The sequence below is a fragment of the Schistocerca cancellata genome, chromosome 2 (assembly GCF_023864275.1).
Source record: "Schistocerca cancellata isolate TAMUIC-IGC-003103 chromosome 2, iqSchCanc2.1, whole genome shotgun sequence".
In the NCBI taxonomy this organism is placed as follows: domain Eukaryota; kingdom Metazoa; phylum Arthropoda; class Insecta; order Orthoptera; family Acrididae; genus Schistocerca; species Schistocerca cancellata.
In genome coordinates, this window is record NC_064627.1 from 466763676 (window position 1) to 466789367 (window position 25692).

At 38.6% G+C, this 25692-nt stretch overlaps 2 protein-coding genes and 1 long non-coding RNA gene across 6 annotated transcripts in view; 1 reads left to right on the forward strand and 2 right to left on the reverse strand.

The window, feature by feature from the left end:
- The window catches only part of LOC126161980 (thialysine N-epsilon-acetyltransferase-like), a 106242-nt gene extending 102129 nt beyond the window's left edge, over positions 1–4113 (reverse strand). The window contains exon 1 of one of the 3 annotated variants that reach the window (XM_049918177.1): positions 3945–4113. The gene's annotated coding sequence lies outside the window, so the exon portion shown is untranslated. Of the gene's footprint in view, positions 1–2681; positions 2831–3266; positions 3351–3944 lie in introns of those variants that run through there. The other 2 variants (XM_049918179.1, XM_049918178.1) reach the window with 2 other exon arrangements.
- On the forward strand, positions 3639–12351 carry LOC126161982 (uncharacterized). Its single transcript, XR_007534983.1, has 2 exons — positions 3639–3921; positions 9644–12351. It is a non-coding gene; the product is annotated as an uncharacterized LOC126161982 (long non-coding RNA).
- On the reverse strand, positions 12126–25692 carry LOC126161981 (peptidyl-tRNA hydrolase ICT1, mitochondrial). Of its 2 annotated transcripts, none has more exons than XM_049918181.1 (5): positions 25404–25692; positions 25268–25307; positions 18191–18333; positions 13928–14097; positions 12126–12393 (listed from the first exon to the last, which is right to left on the reverse strand). In XM_049918181.1, the coding sequence occupies exons 1-5, from the start codon at positions 25554–25556 to the stop codon at positions 12303–12305; spliced, it is 597 nt and encodes a 198-aa protein (XP_049774138.1). In that variant the 5' UTR covers positions 25557–25692; the 3' UTR covers positions 12126–12302. The 2 variants fall into 2 exon arrangements, with proteins under 2 accessions (XP_049774138.1, XP_049774137.1); XM_049918180.1 differs by lacking the exon at positions 12126–12393 and adding an exon at positions 12907–13174.

A 25692-nucleotide genomic window follows, 5' to 3' on the forward strand; every position in this document is an offset into this window, starting at 1 on the left:
ATGTATTTCATCGAGTCTAACGTGAGACGAATCGGTTGACACATAAACATTTGAATATTGATGTGAGAAACATTGAATTAGTTCTCTGTATCTGTGCTACATTGTTTCCAAAGAAGGTAGTCAGTAATGTAACACATGATGTATTGTTACACTCACCACCAACAAAACTATAATTATCCCTGTTGATTGTTGGATTATTAAATCCTCCTTCAGTGATTACAGTATGATCAGGGAACTTATGTACAAGCATACTGAGGTTTTCTCTAAAGTTTTTGGTTAAATGAGGAGAAGAATCTAGTAGTAGATAGGACCCTATTATAATTTTATGCCCGTCCTTGATACTGTCTTGCCCAAACAATCTTATGTCCAGCTTCAATTTCTATCTAAATGGATCTGTGTTTCTCATCTACTGCAAAACATACACTACCTCCATTTCCTGTTTCCCTATACTTCCGGTACAAGCTTACATTTTCCCCAAGATCATACAACTGTCAACTTCAGGTTCTAACCAGCTTTCCCTGCTTAATATTATGCGAGATCCAGTGCTTTTTAGAAGCACTTCTTTCCCTGGGACTTTGTTGTGAATGCTTCAGCAGTTAACCACTAGGATCTGTGGGAGGCATTTGAATTGGATGGCGAGACACATATAAACCGTTGTGGTGCACCCTACAAACAGTCAGCTACATGGGTAGCTTACCACTGATGTGCAGTGCACACCTGATCTATTTACGGAGACCCTACAACTCTCTGCTCTATGGTGCAAGCCTAGGAAGTCACACCCTAGCTTGTCACAGAACCCTCAGAGTCTCTAAAAAAAGAAAGAGTGTTAGGATTTAATGTCCTGTCGACATTGATGTCATTAGAAACGGAACACAAGCCCGGACTGGATCAATTATAGGGAAGGAAATAGGCAGTGCCCTTTCAAAGAAACCATCCTAGCATGTGCCTGGAGCAATTTCGCGCAATTACAAAAAACTACAGCTGGAGGGTCAGATGTGGATTTGAACCATCATTCTCACAGATGTGGGTCCAGTGGGTTAACCATTGTGCCACCTCGCTCAGTCATAGTGTCTCTGGTTCATGCCTTCCATTCAACTCAGAACTGGAGGGGTGTGTGCATGTGGGGGGGGGGGGGGGGGAAGGGTGGGGGAAGGGGGGGGCATGATCTGTTCTGGAGACAATGCTGCAGATTGTGAACTTCATTGAAACTCTGTTAGCAAGGCTGGTATTCTCAACCAAGTATGACCTCAGAGTTCAGATGCCAAGCACCATCTGTCCAATGTGCACCACAATCTGTAGTTGGTTGCACCCTGTTCCTTCAACAGCTGAGAGCATACCTCTTCACCATGTTGAATGAGGCCTCAGACATACACACCGAGTGTACTTGGTGTTCCTTCCTATCCCTTTTTGGCATTTACATAAGGGGTACCATTATTTTCCATCCATTTTAACTGCCGACAATTAATAGATTCCTATTCTTTCATGTTTATTTCCTCTAAACACAGGACAAAGTGGGTTTCCCCAAAAGTGGTGATGTGAGTCCACCTAGCTTAATGTCAGCTTCAGTGAAAGACAGCATCTGGAACTTGTTTATTAGAGGGATCGGTATTACACCTTGAGTCCTTCCTGGTCCCTGTCTACCCCTTATAGGACACCTAGACCCACCACTGACACACCAATCATAGTCAAGTGAATGGGTATTGATTAGACTTCTATTTCCTGCAAGAGAGACAGCAATCACAAGAGAGGGTAATACTTGAGGTGTCTTTGTTACCTCTGGCACACAACCCTCGGCAGCCCTCCCAAACCCTCGGCAGCCCTCCCAACACACCCATTTCCGGCAGCTTCCAATCACTTGACAGTAGTCAGGGTTATTTCCATCTGCTTACAAGCAGCAACCAACTCAACCCCTAGTGGAGAACAGCAAATAGCAGCATTATATTAACTTGTATCCATCGAGTTCTTGTCAATACAAATGATTTTCATGTGATATTCTGACACACAACAATTCCATCGACATTCCATATATCCTTTCCTGTTTGGTTATGCAATTTTTTTGATGATTCGCTCATGAAACAAAACTATCTTAAACCTCAAGATGCCATGTGGGGATAGGGTGGTACTTTGTGTCCGCCTTTAACCAATATTTCAATCCAGCCAGATACATTGTTTAAACCTTTGAAAAAATATTTACTGTTTTTAATCCAATCAGTAGCCAAAAGATATTCTTAAGTTCTGGATCATAATTACACTTCAGTTCCTTTTTAAAAAATATGTTGTTAATATAGGTCAACAACAATTAGGAAATTATTTTTTAAATGTCTTATGTGGTCCACTTAAAGTAGCCCCCTCCACCATTGGTAATACATGTTTCTGAAAATACGTTGGTATTATGAGGATTTATATCCATGTCTTGTCTAAGCTGCAGATTTTGTTTTGTTAGTACCGGTAGCTGTTCCAACCATTAACTATATTTGCTCTGCAGCTAGGTCTTTCCGATTAATTTGCCACAAGCAACGAAAAAATAAATATCTCAATGGCAGTACAGACTGCTTCGCGGTTTAAACACTTTTCTGTTAATTTTTTTAATCTATTTACGTTCTTATCTATGAGCTGTGTGCTTTTTTTCTTTGTTCAGGAACTGTTATACTTAAAATCGTTTTGTGCTTTCAAATACCTACTGGGCTTCTTTTCGTCGAACCTTCCAAAGGAGAAATTAATTGGCATTCAGCAGAAATAAAAAATCTAACGAGGCGGCAAATATTTCAGTGTGGTGCTTTCTAAGACTTAGGCGTCCAAGCGTTTACTTTTCGTTTCCATCAAATGTGGGCACCTCATTGATGAGACGTTGCTGTGATGCTGCGGCGTAACGTTGACAACCAAAGTGAAGCTACTCTTTAAGTGATGGAACGACCTTCAAGGTCTGTTCGCCGTGGACGTAAAAAAAAAATAATTACACAATTCATTTCAAATTGCGGTATTCACACAGGTCTTCACTATCACTGAATCTAGGGACGAAAGGTTTGGCGCTGGGGTCGTCGCCTAACATCGGAAGTACTGCTGCACTAACGTGATTTTGCGGCTTCGTAATATTTATGTCATTTCTTGCTCAGTCAGTCAGTCGTGACATATTGAGAAGGCAGCATGCGGGCTTGATATTAAAAACATTCCTTTTGTATTTTCTCCCGCAGTAGACCCAATGGTTGGTGTCAAACTTTTTTTTTTTAGGTTTTGCAATACTTGAACAAAGAAATAAGTCTACATACCGGTAGTTGGTAAATAAGGATATAAATACAGCCTTAAATGAATAAGGTCCTTTGAAGTATCTACACTGATAAATTATCAACGTTATCTGCACTAAACAAGTGCCTCAAACTGCTGTTACTCTTATCTCAAGACCTCGTTATTGAGAAGTTCAAATCAAACGTGTCTGCACAATCTGTTTTTCTCTGTTTTATATTTCCAACATTTCGTAATCATTTTTCGTGTTTGAGGTAAAATGTGATCGGAGGGTGACGAAATCCGTCATGGGTACTGTAGCGCCGGTCACAAGTATTTGGGAACTGCACTAAGTAGAGTGACAACCTAACATAATCATGTTTTTACACTGTCAACCTTGCACGTTTAACAAATGCCGAGGCGCCCGTTAAGTCTTATGGGCCATAAGTATTGCTTATATTTCAGGCTAAATTCTTAGAAATATTTCATTTTTCTAACCACAAGGTTCCATTTCTGTTAAAAATATTTCGTTTTTACTAATCACACCAGGTAAACATGCTTCGTGTTCTGTACGGGATGTTCATTTTTTATTAGCGTAACCGTAGAAAATGTGCAAATACATCAAGTGTTACTGTACCCCATCTTAAAATTCATTCGCCGTGTGAGCAAGACTTTAACTACACACGAAAACAGCTGCTAAAGGTAATAAATGAAAACATATTTACCTGTACAAATCGCGTCACCTAATTGGTCATCTGTCTACTCCATTACACGTATGCCAACACAGTCCAAATGAATATTGTAACTGTGCAATAAGGTCTGTTCGCGAGGACTTTGTGTGAGAACTGATTCAAGTCAGTCGAGGTTACCGTATAATACAGTTTGATGATGCGTAAAAAGTTTTCGGTCAGATAAATTAGGTAGAAAGAAAATATGTAGAGGAGAAAGACTTGTTAGCAGTTGGAAGAACTGAAGACAATTTTAATGGAGTTACTATAAATACATACTTCGCAAGTATATGGCAATTCTACTGCCAACCCAACCCTGTAGTCATGGGGCAGAGGGATGAAATTACAATAAGTGAAAAAGCAGCGTATGGCCATTGGGAGTAATAATTAAAGCGAAAGTATAATAATGAGGGGGGTTAAAATCTTCAACGTCCACGTATTAACTTCTTGTTAAATGTTATACTTAAGTATTTTGGGGCGGGTTAGGGGGTTATTTAGTGAGATGCTTTATAATCTTTTAAAATTAAAATTTTGCTGTATAAATGAACCATCAGAAATATACTATCAGTATAGGGGCTTTATATTAAACATATTACCTTTCCATTTGTTGCACATTTTATTGTTTTCAAAGAAACTAGAGAATTCGGTAGTTGTTACTCTCCATCAGAAATGGAAGACAATAGCAAAGCAAATTTTCGTAACTGTAGTAAAATTGTCGACATGATATAAATTTTTGAGTTCAGTATTCTATGCATCTGTGATACGCAGTGCACAGTTTTACTTATTTCTACAGAATATAGCAAAAAAGGTTTACAAGGACAGCAGGCTACATCCAGAGTACCAATAGATACATAATGTGTTTTCAAGTCATAAAGTCCTAAGATATGACTACCTGCCATTTTGATATAAACTTTTCTGTTGAAATGTTAGACACTCTACACAAAATTATAATGCCTGCAATTTCAGCAAACCACGAACTGAGGTTTTCAAAATATTCACTACTTTCAGAATATAGAAAAGTTCAACACCCCTCCCCCACGCCAACCATGTGTATAATCTTGTTGTTGCAGTGATCATTTGAAATTATATGTAATATTGGTCCAGTAAAATACATGCCTAGAACTGTTCCACAGCAAAAACAGTTTAAGATTAAGAAATTTCCTGCCAGATTAAAACTATGCAGGACCAAGACTCAAACTCAGGACCTTTGCCTTTCGCAGTTAAGTGCTTTTTTCCTGGCAGATTACAACTGTGTGCCGGACCAAGACTAGAGAACTCAGGTGCACGCAGCAAGTTTCACATCAGTGCATACTTCCCTGCAGAGTGAACCTCTCATTCATTACAGTTTAAGATGATGTTAAAAAATTAAGTTGAACTGTGATTCATGCAACCACAACACAAGGCAGAGAAATAATTGCCTCCTTGTCTAGAGTCAACAGGTTGCATTAGACATAAAACAAGAATTAATGTATAGAACATAGCCACAAGTCACATATTGTTTAATATAATAGGCACCTCTCGTCCAGTGAGGTGGAAAAATCGCAGTTTCAAATATCAGCCAAGAAAATTATGATTCTGTGAGTCCTCCTCCACTTTTCTTTTCAACTCAGATCTGTGTATGCTGGATGACAAACAAGCATATATGCAGGACTAGTTATTGAATATCATTACCTGTGAGCTTACAGTGTTGCAAATGTTTGCAATTACACTGATTTCTTTCATACCTGGATGATGTCAGGTAAATGTTAATAAACTTGTATTTCAGTGTTTTTACTTTACTTTCATTGCAATACATTCACACCATTTAGATGCTTTACTATTTCACGTGGAATTTTCTCGTATTGTTATGAAGCCTGATGCAGAATGAAATTTTTACGTTACAGCAGAGTGTGCACTGGTGTGAAACTTCCAGGTAGACTAAAACTGTGTGCTGGGATGAGACTCAAACATAGGTTCTTTGCCTTTCAATTGCAAGTGAGCTACCTAAGCACAACTCATGACTCATCCTTGCAGCTTTACTTCTGCCAGTGGGAAGGTACGAGACGAGGTACTGGCAGAAATAAAGTTGTGAGGGTGGGTCGTTAGTCCTGCCAGGGTTAGCTCAGCTGGTACAGCACCTTTGAATGGCAAGAGGCTTGAGTTTGAGTCTCGGTCGGGCACACAGTTTTAATCTGCCTGGAGGTTTCAAGCCTGGAGAACTAGCACTCCTGCAAGGTTCGCAGGAGAGCTTCTGTAAAGTTTGGAAAGTAGGAGACGAGATACTGGCAGAAGTAAAGCTGTGAGTACTGGACGTGAGTCATGCTTCGGTAGCTCAGATGGTAGAGCACTTGCCCCCGCAAGGCAAAGGTCCCGAGTTCGAGTCTCGGTCGGGCACACAGTTTTAATCTGCCAGGAAGTTTCATATCAGCGCACACTCCGCTGCAGAGTGAAAATCTCATTCTGGAAACATCCCCCAGGCTGTGGCTAAGCCATGTCTCCGCAGTATCCTTTCTTTCAGGAGTGCTAGTTCTGCAAGGTTCGCAGGAGAGCTTCTGTAATGTTTGGAAGGTAGGAGACTAGGTACTGGCAGAAGTAAAGCTGTGAGTACCGGACGTGAGTCGTGCTTCGGTAGCTCAGATGGTAGAGCACTTGCCCGCGAAAGGCAAAGGTCCCGAGTTTGAGTCTCTCTCGGGCACACAGTTTTAATCTGCCAGGAAGTTTCAAGCAGTTTATTCTTACGAAGAATTACAGTTTGCGCCCTATGGCCTTTGACATATATTTGCTATTTGCAGACACTTGTGCGTGCACGGTGTTTTGTTGTTGTAAATTGCACATTTCCTTTGCCACTAAAGTTTTATTTTTTTTCCCTCTCGTTTATATTTTATTGCTGCAGTATCATTCTCCAGTAGCAATATTACAAAAATTTAACTGAAAGCTAAAACAACGAAAAATTCCTGGAATTCCAAAAAATTACCGGGTTTTTCCCGGTTTTCTCCCGGATGAAAAAATTCCCGGGTTCTTCCCGGGTCGTATACACCCTGAATATTGCTGCGCGGTGTGGGATCCTTACCAGGTGGGATTGATGGAGGACATCGAAAGGATGCAAAAAAGGGCAGCTCGTTTTGTATTATCACGTAATAGGGGAGAGAGTGTGGCAGATATGATACGCGAGTTGGGCTGGAAGTCATTAAAGCAAAGACGTTTTTCGTTGCGGCGAGATCTATTTACGAAATTTCAGTCACCAACTTTCACTTCCGAATGCGAAAATATTTTGTTGAGCCGAACCTACATAGGTAGGAATGATCATCAAAATAAAATAAGAGAAATCAGAGCTCGAACAGAAAGGTTTAAGTGTTCGTTTTTCCCGCGCGCTGTTCGGGAGTGGAATGGTAGAGAGATATAATGATTGTGGTTCGATGAACCCTCTGCCAAGCACATAAATGTGAATTGCAGAGTAGTCATGTAGATGTAGATTAACTGAATACTGTCTCACGCAAATTGGTAACAAGGAGGGCTGGCAAAACAACACAGAAGCATGGACTTCCAGTTTCGAAGAATTTCATAATTTAGTATGGACTCCAATGGGAGATCCTTATGATAGTTTCCACAATGAAAGCTTGTTTCAAAACCTGGCATGAAATCCAAAAAGATTCTGGTTGTATGTGCAGTATGATAGTGGCAAGACACAGTCAATGCCTTTTTTGTACAGTACCAATGGTGACAGTGCTCCAAAAGCGGAGTTACTAAACACAGCCTTCTAAAATTCCTTCACCAAAAGCAATAAAGAAATATTCCAGAATTTGAATCAAAAACAGTTGCCAACACAAGCATCTTAGAAGTACGTATCCTTGAAGTAGAGAAGCAACTTAAATCTCTTAATGGAGGCAAGTCTTCCAGTCCAGACCGTATACCTTCCTTTCAAGAGTATGCTGATGGCAGGATTTTGGAATAAATATTGTGTTCGAACATTATGAATTACCTCGAAGTGAACAGTCTATTGACACACAGTCAACAAGGATTTAGAAAACATAATTCCTGAAACTGTGAGGTTCTTGTAAGTGTGAGGTCATCCACATGAGTGCTAAAAGGAATCCCCTTAAACTTCGGTTACACAGTCAAATCTAAATGTTGTAAATTCAGCTAAATACCTAGGAAGTTCTAAGAAGAGCAGCACATTTTGTATTATCGATAAATAGGTGAGAGAATGGCATGGACATGATACAGAATTTGGGGTGGACATCATTAAAACAAATGTGTTTCTTGATGCAGCAGGATCTTCTCACAAAATTTCAATCACCAACTTTCTCCTCCACATGTGAAAATACTTTGTTGACGCCGACCTACTTAGGGAGAAATGATCCTCATAATAAAATAAGGGAAATCAGAGCTCGCATGGAAAGATACAAGTGTTCATTTTTTCCAGTGCATTGTTAGAATGGAATAATGGAGTATTAATGTGAAGGTGGTTCAATGAACCCTCTCCCAGGCACTTAAGTGTAACTTACAGAGTATCCATATAATAGAGGGAAACATTCCACGTGGGATAAATGTATCTAAAAACAAAGGTGATGTGACTTACCAAAAGAAAGCGCTGGCAGGTTGATAGACACGCAAACAAACACAAACATACACACAAAATTCGAGCTTTCGCAACCCCCGGTTGCTTCGTCAGGAAAGAGGGAAGGAGAGGGAAAGATGAAAGGATGTGGGTTTTAAGGGAGAGGGTAAGGAGTCATTCCAATCCCGGGAGCGGAAAGACTTACCTTAGGGGGAAAAAAGGACAGGTATACACTCGCACACACACACACACACACACACATCCATCCGCACATACACAGACACAAGCAGACATTTGTAAAGGCCACAAATGTATGCTTGTGTCTGTGTATGTGGGTAAATTAATTCCAAAATATCTGAATGTCCAACCTTGAGCCTTTCTCATTGTTACTGCAAACAAAACCTTGATTCACTTAAACTGAATGGGTATGGGGATCACTAATATACAGGATATGAAAGAGACCTCTCCAGCTGCTGGATATGTGAGGATAATAGTTTCAGTGACATTATTTTGCACAGTATTAATATGCAAATGAGTAGCATTACAAAGTTTTGGACAATTCAGATTAATTAGTAGTATTCTAATCAAAAACTGATAAGCCATAAATACAGCTTTCCTAACATGTAGGTTTTCTATTAAAACAGATTCCAAGGAAGAAAGCAACAGCATATTACAATACATGTGTGAGAAATAGTTTGTCGAATGGTGTATATGCCCTACCATCATAGTTAAAACCATTGCGAGAAAGCAAACGAAGCCACACATTTTCACGGTACAGCCCAGCACAGCATTTCTTTCTCACAGTTTAGTTTTAACAGAAAACCTTACATTGTTGTTTTTAAGAAATATGCCTGTGTACATTCAAATGTTTGTTAGAGTAACATGTAAAAAACTGATTAAATTGGCCAAGAACTTTTTTGAGATTTTTGCCAACTATGTTTGCCCTTTAAATGTTATTACTGGTACTGATTGTCAGATGATTCAACTGTCTACTGCTTGATTCTCTAATAAATGTATACATTTGCATGTTACTTGTTGAATTTGTAACTTCATGTATGATCTGTCATCCTAATGCATGTGTGTGTGTCAACTTTACCTTTTAAATACTTTGCGGTTTCAGTTTTCTCGGAGTTAATTACTTTTGTCGTTCTGTATGCAGTGTCGTGTGGCCATTCCATTGGACATCTTCACCTTGTAGCAATGTGTGGGTGATGGAAGAGAGCTCCATCTGTTCTGTATTTTACACCCATTGTTTTTTGTATACAAGTTCAATTACAATGATGAGTGAACAAAAATTGTAGCTCATCACTAACAATTACAACACAGAAGTGTCTTGCCTTGAAATTAGTAACTAAACAAATGAAAATCCTTTTAATAATTATCAGTTGTTTTTTATCACTTATATTCTTGTGTATGCACTCTGAGAGCATGCATACTAGGACGTTCTACACTTAATAGCTACCTAAAACATATTTTCATTTCTCACGAACATCTTTCGTCAGCGTAAGAGGATAAGATTGGAACAAATTATTCTGAAGAATCCCGGTTACACCACAGTGTAAACACTGATAACACCTGGATTTAGCAAGAGGATGTTACAGAACAAAGAATTTGGTTCATCTTGTATTGTGAACATCTAGCATTTTTCCTATAGCAGCAGAATGAGCCTGACTGGCATTCAAATAAGAAACTCTGAAAAGTAAAAATGGTATTCAATTTCTGAGAGATGGAGAGAAACAATTTCTTGAATCACAAGCATGTAATTAATGGTTATGTCAGTTTTGTATATAAATGATGCCCAAGAAAAGCAAAGATGCACCAATTATAATTGTCAATGGCAAGATACTTATTTAAACATATCAGAAGTCAATGAAATACAAACATACTATCCCAGGGTGAAAACATGAAACAGAAACTGAGCACATTGTAGGTGCATACTTAAATAATGAAGTTTAAGAAAAGTATACTTTCGTTCCTATTTTCATGAAACTATATTTTCATTTTCTCTCATTTGTAACTCTTAAAATTGTATGATAAGCCTGTAAGTAACTTTCTGCTATAGCTGTCAAATAACAAGAAATAGTGCATTGCTTTGAAGATAATGTAATTAAATTCATTTGTCCACTATGATGCTGTAACTGACTTGCAACAAAATTGAAAGTACCTATCCCAAGGAACTACATCACGCAGCTAGGTTACAAAATAATATTGATGGTAACACTGATGTCTTTCCCACCTGAGCAGTGTCAGCTAAGTGTTTATAAATTTATATTTACATTACTTTTATTTCAATATCTTCACACAATTTTGTTTCTTTGGGAATTTTCTTGTATTACGAAGTCCAATACAAATGAACTAAATGATTTGCAAATGGCACTTAACTGCATCCTAAGGGCCACATATTTGCTAAGTCTTCCAAACCAAAACTGCTCCAGTTCACAATGTGGTTTGAAGACATGTAGACGAATTTTATTTCCCTTGGAGGGCACAGTCATTCAGTTTTAACATTCTGGAACATCTGTGGTCAGTTCTGAAGCAAGATAATATGATGAATATTTCTTTGTTAGTCACTGTTGACGTAACTGCTCCTCTGCACAATTAATGCAAATTTAGCCTACATGCCTTTCTTCTAGGCAATTACTCCTATTCCACTGTTGAATATTTATTACAAACTGGTAGCACATATACCTTTATGTGCCTTTAGTTGCACAAGCAGTATTACAAGCTAATATGAATAACAACATGAATTAAAAGAATAGAGTGCTACTCACCACACAGAGATGACAATGAATAACAGACAAGCACATTTAAAAATGAACTATCAGAGGTTTAGCTATTGGACAAAGTCATTCATCAGATGGAGTAACTCACAAAAACATTTGACAAGCAGATAGTGAACTCCTATGTGCATCATCATGAGATGCTGTGTTGGGGTGGTGTGAGGTGGGAGAGGAGGAGAAGTTGCAGAGAATGGGAAAGAACTATGCAGATGAGCTGGGAGGATAAAATGCATGTCTGAGGCTGGAGTGGGAGCAGGCAAGTGGAGGACAGAGACAAACAAGGTCTGGAATGTCATGGGAACTAAAGACCTGTTGCAGAGGGAGTTTCCACATGCACAATTCAGAAAAGTTGGTGTTGATGGTGGGATCCAGAGGGCATGGGCTCACCAAAGTCACGTACACTGTATTCTTCGCAACTGCTTGGTCAAGCAGTCTCTTTGCCATTCATGTGGGCACAAAGTTGCCGATCTCAAGTTCTAGTCTCAATCTTCAATAGTCACTGTGTCTATCACCTTCCCTGCTCCCACACCAGCCTCACACAGGCCTCCTGTTCCCCCGGATGATCTGCATAATCCTTTCTTTTTCTCTGCTTCTCCCTCTCCTTCTGCCCTGCCCCAGAACAGCTCTCCCGATGCAGCACTTAGCAGCCTACCTACCACATCATGCATGTTCCCATGGCAGTAAAACACATTCCTCCACCTGCAAAAATGATCTTTGGAACAACTCTGAGTGCAATTCAAAATTTATGTCGATTATTTCCCTACATGTTGTTTGGTAATGCCTCCTTAACAATCTCTGATTATGTACACATAATACTGTTTGAATTATATTTACAAGTATTCCACGTGTATATCCAGCTAGTAAGTGTTTCCTTAAGAGTTTATTTCACAAATTGTGTTTTGCTACATGTACAAATGCCTCTCACAGCATACTACAAAGTCCAAGTTTTTGTCACTCAACTTGGGTGAATGTGGCCAGACGCCAGCTGATACCAGAGAATTTCTGAATACAAAAAGAGATGGCCAAGTCTAAAATCTCCTAGAAATCAACAGCAGGTGCTTGCCGATCGAGCTTCACTTGTGATCTGTGTCGTTTTTCAAACAGTCTCTCACGCACGGCTTTTTCTTTCCTGAAATTATAAAATTGATACTACAATTTAAAAAAAATACAGGTTAGTGGGGAAAACACATTACTGAAAATCAGTAGTACTGCCTTACTTAAAAAAAATATTTTTTTTTCTTTTCGGACACACACAGGAAGTCCCTCATAAGAGTCAACAGGCACATTTTCATTTTTGCAATGTGTAGCTGGAGTCAGTCACATATTTTATGTGATGACTGATTTTGATGGAAAGCATTTTTCCTGTCACATACAAAATTATTTTTAAAGCAGAATTTTACGTGTTCATTTGGTGAAGCAGCCCAACATTAGTTTATTTCAATATTCATAATTCCCATGGCAGTAAAACACATTCCTCCACCTGCAAAAATGATCTTTGGAACAACTCTGAGTGCAATTCAAAATTTATGTCGATTATTTCCCTACATGTTGTTTGGTAATGCCTCCTTAACAATCTCTGATTATGTACACATAATACTGTTTGAATTATATTTACAAGTATTCCACGTGTATATCCAGCTAGTAAGTGTTTCCTTAAGAGTTTATTTCACAAATTGTGTTTTGCTACATGTACAAATGCCTCTCACAGCATACTACAAAGTCCAAGTTTTTGTCACTCAACTTGGGTGAATGTGGCCAGACGCCAGCTGATACCAGAGAATTTCTGAATACAAAAAGAGATGGCCAAGTCTAAAATCTCCTAGAAATCAACAGCAGGTGCTTGCCGATCGAGCTTCACTTGTGATCTGTGTCGTTTTTCAAACAGTCTCTCACGCACGGCTTTTTCTTTCCTGAAATTATAAAATTGATACTACAATTTAAAAAAAATACAGGTTAGTGGGGAAAACACATTACTGAAAATCAGTAGTACTGCCTTACTTAAAAAAAATATTTTTTTTTCTTTTCGGACACACACAGGAAGTCCCTCATAAGAGTCAACAGGCACATTTTCATTTTTGCAATGTGTAGCTGGAGTCAGTCACATATTTTATGTGATGACTGATTTTGATGGAAAGCATTTTTCCTGTCACATACAAAATTATTTTTAAAGCAGAATTTTACGTGTTCATTTGGTGAAGCAGCCCAACATTAGTTTATTTCAATATTCATTTTGTCAATATGTATTAATAGAGACACTAAAAATTTTAAAAACAACCAATACTCCACCAACGGCTGAGCAATGCCCTGGCCTGTGCGGATTGCTACCATCACACAGCAGCACTGCTCAGTCACTGCTGGAGTACTGATTATTCTTTGTGTTTTAGTGTCCTGTTAATAAATATCAATAAAACAAATATCACACTAGGCTAATTTGGGACTGTCTATTGAATAGGAATGTAAAATTCCCCTTTAAAAATAATTTTGTTTGTAATGGGAAACAAGCCAATGCTTTCCGCCAACACTTTTCGTTGGATGAAAGAAGTGATGGGCAATATTTATTTGGGCCAACTCCAGCTACCTATTAGTTGTCAATAATCAACCACATGCATGTGGTCAAAAAAGGGAAAACAAAAAGTTTTAAATCAATATTGCCAAAAAATTACCTTCGCCTGTGTTTCTCCAAAGTTTCTTCAGAAATTTCTTCCTTTGGTTCAATTAATTCTCTAATCATGGATCGCAATCTTTCCATAGCATCAGCCAAATTTAACTGTTGTGACCGAGTCTTGTCTGACCGAATTACTAAGTAGCCTTCCTTGTTGATTTTTGTTCTATGCTGAAACAAATAAATATTTAATGATGTCATGATTTTAAATACATGCTCAACATTTCCCACACTCTTCTGCATCTGCCTCCTTAAAATACGATTTTCAGCAACTGCTACTTTACTATCACTCTCAGTTTGGACATGCAGACTGTGATTTTAAATCCTTCCATAATAAAATGCGGTGAAAAATCTGACTGCTCATGTTAACACTGTGTTATTTAGTTCCTTATTTAGTGTCACGCAAAATTCTGTAGCGTATCATAAAGGACAGCACTTTATCAATAAAAATGAATATACTCAACAGAAATTGTAGAAACATGGACAAATGGAGAAACTTTTCTTTTATAGTCCATATGTTATTGACTACAACCATGAGTCCACCGCTGTACTGCACCTTTCGGTACCCAGTTAGGATAGCTTGGGTGCCTAAATAGGCGATGGGCTACCCTGGGAATTATTTATCATAATGCGAGCTCTTGCACAAAATATATTAGATAAATCTAGGGGACACTGTCCAGTAACAATAGCGGTGTGATGACTATTCGTGCAGCATACAACATGAGGAATACTGAAGTATATAATTAAGCAGCCATCAAAGTTCAAATTTACCTGAAAATATTAGGTTAGTGCATAAGCATTTGGCATGCTGAAATGCGTGTTGCTAAGAGTATATTTCTGAAGTATCATTTTTTAATTTTAAGTTCCAGTATTTTCTTGTGGTTATGTATTAAGTGTTAAAAATGGAATGACAGGTGGAAAAAAGTCTTAACATTGGTGACATAAGTTTTACATTGTGTTTAACACAAGGGTACTGACAGTAGAGGCAGTTCAAAATATTTGTGCTATGTGCTGTGATGGAGACACTCCATCATAAAATTATTTTCTGCATTCCAGAACAACTGCAGGCTTAAATGAGAATGGAGAACATGGAATACCTGAAACATTCACAATAAATTCCAACTGACTGTCCACCATGAGACACCACAACTTTTCACACTGAAATTTTAAACTGCATGTCTGTTCTTGACACAGATGCGCAACTTCATTTTGAAATCTGGTAGTAAACCTGTCATATCCTGAAACTTTCTGGCAGATGAAAACTGTGTGCCAGGCCAAGACTCAAACTTGGGACCTTTGCCTTTCACATGAAAGTGCTCTATCGACTGAGTTACGAAAACACGACTCACGACCCATCCTCACAGCTTTACTTCTGCCAGTACCTCGCCTTGTATCTTCCAAACATCACAGAAATTTCTGCTGCAAAACTTGCAAGACTAGCCCTCCTGAAAGAAATGATATTGTAGAGACATGGCTTAGCATTGATACAAAACTTTCTGGCTGATTAAGACTGTGTGCTGGATTGAGATTTGAACTCAATTGCCTTTCCTGGGCAAGTGCTCTACCAACTGAGCTACCCAAGTGTGACTCATGATCCATCCTCACAATCTTGCAAGTTTTGTTGGAGAACTTGTGAAGATTAGAATGTAGAAGACGGGGTATTGGCGGAAGTAAAGCTGTGAGGACAGGTTATCAGTTGTGTTTTAGTAGCTCAGTCAGTGGAGCACTTGCCCTTGAAAGGCAAAGGTCCCGAGGTTGATTCTTGATCTGGCACACAGTTTTACTCTGCCAGGAAGTTTCATATCAGTGCATACTCAACTGCAGAGCACAGATTTAATCCTATCATACCCTGTTTAAATATTAACTGATTAACAGGTTGACATGCTAGTACAGTTCTTTGCCACTCCCACATGGCACAATGGCTCACAAAACAGTACTATAAATGTGGGATCTGTAACATAGCTTCTCAATGAATATTTCTCGGCAGTCAGAAATATGCTTTTTCTTATTCTATCAACAACTTGATATTATTTGACATGCTATTGCATATGTTCCATCAATAGTTGTCTGGGTGAAAGAATAAATAATAATAAAATAAAGAGATAAATAACAGCACCTAGAAATATCATGTTTAAAGAAAGGTACAAAACCATTATACACATTCATCTGAAAGACCACTCGCAGAAATAGACTGTGGTACTGCTAAAACAAAGTTCTCATTGCAGAAAATTCATGAAAAAAGTATTCAACAACAGCATGACCTATATATTTGCTTTACTGATTCTTAAAAGGCTTTTGATAGCGTGCTATATGATGAAATTTGGAAAGTATCACTTAAGATTGGTAGTCGTTCAACATGAAAAGATGTGTTATGTTCTTTTCCTGAGACCTTTATGCCCTCTATTTTGCTGTTGGTATTTGAGAGGTGCATAATTAGATTTTTTTTTTTTTTGTACATACACACATCAAAGCTGTCCCTTACAAAATAGCTCCCTCAGGCACATACACAGTGACAGAGGTTATGTTTCCACTTTTTTGTAGTTCTGTAAGGCTTCTGCAGAACTGGCTTTCAAATTAGCCAGTTATGCTCTACCCGATGGTAACCAAAATACCAGAATGACACTGTTTCAAGCAGTTTTTGAGCTAGGGGAAAAGGTCACATGTACTGTGATATGAGGATTATGTGGGGGGGCTGTGGTATCACAGGAATGCTATTTATTGCCAAGAATTTTTTGTTGAGGACTGCCATATGACAAGGCATCCAAGGGTGTGCAATTTTGGGTGCAGACAATTCATCCTGTTCCTACTTCCTGGTAAAAAGTCTGATTGATGGTTTGTCCCAGAGGCACAAAATGTTTGTAGATGAGCTCCCAACTGACAAAAAATAAATAAAATAAAATTACATTAAAAAAATTAACACCCATTTGATTTGGATTTACTTATAGTTGTTTTTTCTGTATGGGGAATATTCACAGTGTGTTATTCCCAAGATGGGCATTCTGTCTCAGGATAGTATTAAAAAATCTAAGACACTTCACTTGTGATAAAATGACTGAAATGTAGTAGTTCCAGAAGCTCAAGACACACATTCTTTCAATTATTTTTCTGTTAATTTGTTGCAACTATCTTTATACACACTTTTTGTGTGCCCAAAACTTGTACTGAAAGTTGATGGCATCCTAAACACATTCCAGTTTACATTATCACCGTCAACTGATGATCTGACCTCAGAAGACGCTTCACACTTTCCACATTGTCATCCATCCTTGAGGTTGAAGGTCTTCCTACATGTAATTCACCCCCCTCTTCATCACAGCCTGCGAAAAAGGATTCATGCTATCTGAACACTTGGTCTTTGAATACAGAACATTCTCCAAAAGCCCTTTATGACTCTTCCTAAATCACAGTACCTATTACAACACACTTTCCATAAAATCTGATGTAACAGCATTGCTCAGACTTTTGCCAGTTCGGACTTCTGACGTTCTCAACACTTGTGTAGCAACTGCAGCAAGTTTAATCTGGTACTGCACTAAGGACATAATCCAACCTAACAGCCCTGTGAATGAAAAGGCATCAGAGTTGTTGGTCCTTGTATAGTGTTGCCAGTCTCATTACTTTTTTAACATACCTCATAAATGATGTAAAACATGCTAATGGTGTTTACTTAACCTGAGGGGAAAACTTAAATTTGTACAGGGGTCAAAGTTGTACGAAAACCCAACTTAAAGAAATAAATTTACTGTTGTGTTGTTATGATGTGATCATAGATGCATATACTGGAAGGGGATGCCAGATTCCTCAAATCATGCACTAGGGTTAGACACAAAACCAAAATGTTACAAACTGAAATAATGATATTGCTTCTGAATATCAGGACACTATTGGCATTAAAAAACTCAAATCCATGGACACATCTAAGTACCTGAGTAGCCATGTGACATCAAAAACAAGTTTGATGATTGAGTCGATAGCCACAGTGGAGCTGCAGTCATTGTAATGCAAACAACACAGGAGAAGACAGTATTACAAAAAAATAATGAGAATTCTAATGAGCAGAAATAACTGATATTATATTTAATAAAACCACAGTAATGACTAAAATGTGTGATTTATATTTCACTTAATTACTCCACTTTCATTTAAAATATGATGACACCTTTAATTAATCAGGTTACACCACAACTGACTGACTCTACTGTACAGGAATGATATTCCTGCAAATGAAGTGTCAATGAAAATTAAATACTTCAGTTTCATTTACCTCTTTAAACAGTTTGGTTTTAATGTCATCATTAATCCAGTCAGCAGTCTCAATATGAAACCTGAGGTCTACTTTGGTATTCACCATGTTCACATTCTGTCCCCCAGGTCCAGAGCTTCGGCTGTAAGTTATATCCAATTTCTCTGATTGAAAGGAAAAATATATATAAGGATAAGTTTATTTTTAGAGGTAAAAACTGAAGAAAAGTATAGCATTATGAAAATATAAAATCAAATACAGGGTCTGGCAGAATAGCAGGACATAAAAAGGACATAATGTCAAAACAAACTGACACATTTATTGGAACACACTGAAAACAAAGAAAAGTGTATGCCTTTACATATTATATATGCTCTGTACTTTATTTTGAATATATCAATATGATGCCATCATGTTCTGTGCTTTCCTCTATGCAGCAAACGAATACTTCCATCACCTGATTCAGCATGTTCAATGGGATCTCTTCAACTGCTGTAAGTATCCTTTTCTTGACTTCTGCTACTGTGTAGAATGTGTAGCATACACTTGACTCTTCAAGTATACCCACAAGAAGAAATCAGGGGCAGTCAAATTAATCTGGTACTGCACTAAGGACATAATCCAACCTAACAGCCCTGTGAATGAAGTGGTATCAGAGTTGTTGGTTCTTGTACAGTGTTGCCAGCCTCATCACTTGGTGATTGTGCTTCAAATCTAGACACCAACCAACCAGGAAAGTGATGCTGCAAGACATTCACGGACTATTAGGTTGCATGAGCTGTTGTCCCTCCTGTTGGAGCTGTACATCAATGTACAATCTCGAAAGGAGAACATCATTAAACATTTGGATACAACAATTACTATTAACTGTTACTGCATGACCATGGAGATCTTCAAAAAATATGGATCAATGATGCCAAACAAAACCACACAAGACTTCACAGTCACAGTGATGGGGTTTCTCATGCAGCTGATGAGCATTACGTTGTTTACCTGGTGCCCAGTAACCATAATTCTATGTACTTACAACAACATCTAGATGAAAACTGGCCTCATCCAACATCAGTATGTAGTCTCACATATGCAGTTCAGCTGATAAAATTTCTCGGAAGTGCAAGTTGTAGGTTCGTCGGGCAACTTTATCTTAAACATTTGGTTTCCGTATGACTTGCAACTTGTGTGTGTGGAAGTGCAGGTCATTAAAGAACAATCTGACATTGTTAGAGCCAAGGCATGTCTGGCAGCAGAAAAATGAGGTCTTCAGACGCGCCTCCTCCACTCGCTCCAGAGTCTGTTGTGCCCTTCATTGCCTCTTTGCACAAGACACAGTTGTCCTCCACTGTGGCACCCACCAAACAATCAGCTGATGATCTGAGATTTAATCACATCATTTCAACTTAAAACGGTGACAAAAGAGTCGCTGAAATGGAGACTTATTTTTTGAATATTCCTTGATGGTCAATGCTCTAAGCTGTGAACTTCATAAGGCCATAATCGCACATGCCCGTCCTTCCTCAACGTGCGTGCATACTTATTATGCACACGCACAACAGCGATGCTGTACAGCACAATAGAAATGCTGTACTATGTGACTCGGATGATACTATTCATTCTGTCGAATCCCATATGATGTGCCAATGAGAATTGATCACGTTTCTACAAATTTTTCTACAAGGAGCACTAAACGAAGGAATGATACAGTCAGCCTCCAAAATTAGGAAACAACTCCTCCTCTCTCTCTCTCTCTCTGTGTTTGAAGGGGGGGGGGGGGGGAGGAGCATCACCATTGTCACTCTCTGAAATGGTGTACATTGCTATGATGCTGTTAACACTGTGAATTATTAAAACATAAAACTTTCAGTGTCCATGAAATAAGCAGATTCAAAACCACTGGCTTTTATAATCTCCATATGTGAGAGGCATTTGAAAAGTTTGTGCAAAAATAAAAACTACTTACGTGTTTGGGGTAAACCTTTTTTATATTTCGACATAGTCTCCTTTTAGACTTATACACTTTGTGTGACGCTGTTCTAATTTGTTGATCCCATCCGAATAATAGGAATTGTCGAAGTCTGCAAAATGGCTATTAGTTGCTGCAATCACCTCCTCATTTGAATAAAATCTTTGTCCCGCCAGCCATTTCTTCAGATTGGAGAACAAATAGTAGTCCGAGGGAGCCAAGTCTGGAGAATAAGGGGGACGTGAAACGAGTTGGAATCCTATTTCCATTAATTTTGCGAGCACAACTGCTGAGGTGTGTGCTGGTGCATTGTTGTGATGGAAAAGGACTTTTTTGCAGTCCAATTGCCAGCGTTTTTCTTGCAGCTCTATTTTCAAACAGTTCCATAACGATGAATAATATTTACCTGTAATAATTTTACTCTTTTCCAGGTAGTCAGTGAGGATTATCCCTTGCGAATCCCAAAAGACAGTCGCCATAACCTTTCTGGCAGAAGGAATGGTCTTCGCATTTTTTGGTGGAGATTCTTTCTTGGTAACCCATTGTTTAGATTGTTGTTTCATCTCAGTATAGTAATGTATCCATGTTTCATCTACAGTGACAAAACTACACTTAAAGTCCTGCAGATTCTTCCTGAACTGTTGCAAATCATCCTTGCAACACTTCACATGATTCCGTTTTTGGTCAAGCGTGAGCAATCACGGAACCTATCTTGCAGATAGCTTTCTCATGTCCAAATGTTTATGTAAAATATTATGTACCCGTTCATTCGAGATGCCCACAGCACTAGCAATCTCACACACCTTAACTCTTCTGTCATCCATCACCATATCATGGATTTTATCAATGATTTCTGGAGTTGTAACCTCCACAGGCCGTCCCAAGCGGTCAGCATCACTTGTGCCCATATGGCCACTCCGAAAATTTTGAAACCACTTATAAACTGTTCTAATCAAAGGTGCAGAGTGACTGTAATGTTTATCAAGCTTTTCTTTAGTCTCCTGAGGCATTTTTGCCTTTCATAAAGTAATGTTTAATCACCACACGAAATTCTTTTTCGTCCATTTGTTGACAATCACTTCACTTCCTTGATTCACACGAATGCCAAACACAAAGAAAGAGACCAATATGGCTGAAACTTGGTGTGCATTATTTATAAAGATGCTACTAACTAAACATGACCTCGATACGCACCAGTGGTGCCATCTCTCGGACTTTTCAAACGCCCCTTTTAGTTACATTAATGTTCTGTTTCTCTAGGTTTCATTCTAGTCTGGACCTTTTTGCAAATTTATCCCAATTTTTGAAAAAGATGAAGCAACAATTGGCCACAATAGGTGCAGCAGAATAATTAGTTTTAGTGCTGCATAATTCATGAAGACATGGTACCTGACTGCTGGTTTGGCTTTTGAATCAAAGTGGAAAATTATTATTTAACTTGCATATAAAACTACACAGTATTTCAAGAAGCTCAGATAAGACACCCTCTGTTCAAAGAAATTAACCATTTTACTTATGCACATTATGAGAGATGTGTTGATAAAAAGTCCCATTTGAAGTATTTATTTTGGGAAATCTCTATCACAGTCTTCTGTCACCACTGTTTCTGTACTAGGCACACAGCACTTTGTCTAGTCAGCGGCACAGGTTTGTTGATATATTTACAGGTGTAAGATATTGTCTGGATGTCAACATGAGTCTTTGGTATATGCTGCGTCATTGATGAGACAAATGGTTCCATAAATTGAGGCAGTTGGATAGTTACAATTGTCTCAATCTTGTCTGAGTTCATAATACACTGAGTGAACTTCATTTCCTGTATTCTTTTATCCTCTGTGAAGAGTGGACATTCCCTTTCCCGTGTTAGAAGTTACTGACAGCAATTCTCTCTCTCTCTCTCTCTCTCTCTCACACACACACACACACGTGTTTCTGTAGCATTTACTTTGTGGGCAGCTAAACCACATTTGCAGCATGTTGCCCACACTGAGTTAGTTTCATAAGCACTATCTTTAGAGACACTGAAATGTAAGACTGCAATCAGTTTAAACTAACTGTTTACTCTTACTGTAAAATTTCTGCCTTCAGTCACACCTTTGTTTTTTCATTTCTGTTGTAATTCATTTGGTGTCAAAGTGCATTATGTCTCTCGGTCTGGCTACCCCTTTACTATAATTTAGAGCAGGTGCTGTTCTGTAGCTGTTCAGTACTTTCCTATAGGTGTGTCACAATTTGCTTGTGTAATATGCTACTTCACAGCCTCTTACTGAATTTTAGTGAACCTCCAAATCATTCTAGTACTTTACTGATGCAGGAAAATGACCGTTTCTCAAATTTTTTTCCTCTCTTTTAATTACAATAAACACATTAGTTATGACTGGATCTGTTCTTTTCTTATAATATTGACAGTAGTTTTTGAAGACATATGGTGGATTTGCTGTCCAAAATCTCTTTCTTTATTTAGATGTGGTTACTGCCTAAAAGACCATCCAAATGGCTAGGAGTGTTTGTTGTTTATGTAGGATCCATTGGTGTTTTGCAAACAGTTAGGGAAATAAGAGACCCCTGGGCAAACCCCCTTTGCTTCGACAGTGTTAGAGAACAAGTGTGTGGCAGATACCCAAGTGGTTCTCTGCTAAAGAGTGGTTTGTCTCAACAGCTATCATCCCATAGCAAACCTTGAGCTTGACCTTTTCTTGTAGAGGCTTACATGACTGTTGCAATCCAAGCAATTATGCCTAGATCCCCTTTCCCTGCAGCAGACAATATTCCACAACCACGATGGCCATTGAATCATATTTAAAGCTTAGTAAGAAAAGAACTGGCAGGGCTCAACAGCACAAGATAAGGAACTCCAGGTTCAAATCCACTAGTTCTATGATGAAAGCTGAGATCCCTGTGTGGCAAGACCCCGGGGCACATGTGACTTATCATGTCCACAGATACAGCAAGCATTACTTCACTCACTGCAAATGGCAATGTATGCAAATAGTAATTGTGTGTAGAAACCAAAGCGTAAGACATGCACAGAGGTGACACTCACTTCAAAATTTTGTATGATTGAGACAACAATGCTTTAACATGTGGCAAGAATGTACTTACTGTTACAAATGCGATTGTTGTTGTTGTTGTTGTTGTCTTCAGTCCTGAGACTGGTTTGATGCAGCTCTCTATGCCACTCTATCCTGTGCAAGCTTCTTCATCTCCCAGTACTTACTGCAACCTACATCCTTCTGAATCTGCTTAGTGTATTCATCTCTTGGTCTCCCTCTACGATTTTTACCCTCCATGCTGCCCTCCAAAGCTAAATTTGTGATCCCTTGATGCCTCAGAACATGTCCTACCAACCGGTCCCTTCTTCTTGTCAAGTTGTGCCACAAACTCCTCTTCTCCCCAATTCTATTCAATACCTCCTCATTAGTTATGTGATCTACCCATCTAATCTTCAGCATTCATCTGTAGCACCACATTTCAAAAGCTTCTATTCTCTTCTTGTCCAAAATATTTATCGTCCATGTTTCACTTCCATATATGGCTACACACCATACAAATACTTTCAGAAACGACTTACTGACACTTATATCTATACTCGATGTTAACAAATTTCTCTTCTTCAGAAACACTTTCCTTGCCATTGCCAGTCTACATTTTATATCCTCTCTACTTCGACCATCATCAGTTATTTTGCTCCCCAAATAGCAAAACTCCTTTACTAATTTAAGTGTCTCATTTCCTAATTTAATTCCCTCAGCATCACCCGACTTAATTAGACTACATTCCATTATCCTTGTTTTGCTTTTGTTGATGTTCATCTTATATCCTCCTTTCAAGACACTGTCCATTCCATTCAACTGCTCTTCCAAGTCCTCTGCTGTCTCTGACAGAATTACAATGTCATCGGCACAAATGCGATGCTACAAAAAATAATTATGAAACTGAATGAAATTGAAGGTAGACTGAAGTAAACAATTATGATGTAAATAGAGTGCCAGTGATTGTTTTTCTTGCATTACACACATTCTGCCACTATACACAAAACTTAAAGAAATATTAAGAAAGCAATCCAGTCTGTAGCTTCTACTACTACTATTACACATGCTCAAGTACCAGTCTTCAAGCTTGTCTTCTCTGGTGTCATTTGTCTTCCATAGCAACTGACTAGAAGTGAGCATCAGCATAATACAGCAGATTTTTAGCAAACATGTTCCCTGTGATCATGCGCTTCCGTATATGATTTTAATTATTTCTCATGCCAGATAATCCTTTATGCTATAGCCCTATTTCTCTTTTGGAGCCACTCTTTCATTGGCATTTTAGTGTCAATATTTTTTGGTTTTTCCCTTGATCTGCCTTTTATGACATTCGCTGACTGTGGTGGAAGATTTCCTTAACCTGTTTCTACAACCTTGAAGATTTCATCTGCCCATTGTACTCAACATGGATATATTTTGCCGTGAACTGGTACTGCTCTTTCTGATAAATATGCTCTTAGTTCCAACAGTTCAAACTACAGCAACAGACTCAGATTATTTTGCCACTTCAAATTATCTTCAATATATTGTGTTATTCAAAAATGGCAAAAGATTATTCACATTTTTGCAATCTTTATAACCATACCAAAGTCTTCAAATGTGTTGTGTATGACACACAATGATACAATCTACTACAACTTTCCTCCGTCTGCTTCTCCAAAGTGAAAGAGAATAGGGGTTTGAACTACAATCTACACCACATCCAACTCCAAATAATATAAAAATGTATCAACAGAATCTATGGTCGTTCAGACACAACAGACGCATTTTTCGGACTGTTGATTAGCAAAATTATAACATAAACCAAGTGTTCAAGGGGTCTGATACACAGCAGCAGATGGGAGGGTGGGAGGGAGAGGAAAGGAGGGGCAGGGGGTCGAGACATCGTGAGAATCATGCACGTTCGCAAAAAATTATCGGGGGGGGGGGGGGGGGGCGGCGAAGGAAACACCTTCTCCTGCACGCCACTGCCATGGTGAAAACTATTAAAGCTTCATACAATAAACTTATGATGTATGCATAGCTTTTACATCTAGAAGTATTTATTTCATCATTATTAATGGAACTTTCTGTAGTAGGGAAAAAAAGGGGGGGGGTTAATATTACCTGTTGGTATGTATCCGGAGAAGACATTATCCTCTGGCATCTGTTAACGGGAAAAACCACATAAGACGAACAATACGTTAACAAATAACTTTTGCATCATTTAATAACTACAAAAAAACATGTTCGCAGGAAAAACCTTTTTTGGAGTGGTTACTGTTAACCGGCTCGTAGGGTATAGAGTATCGAGGGCAATTTTACTTCGGTAAGTACTCAATTCTGCAATACTTCCAAACAGTAAACCGTTTGCCAGTACGCGTGTGGCATTTCTGCCACAAAACGTGGACAACATTCTTTACAGTAAACTTAGCCAACAACTTGACATGTCAACACAGCAATAACAACACCACTGTACACTAACTCGTAACTCCAATTTGTTTACAATACACTGCGACTGCCTATGCCTAATAGCAAAGGTCGCAGAGCCG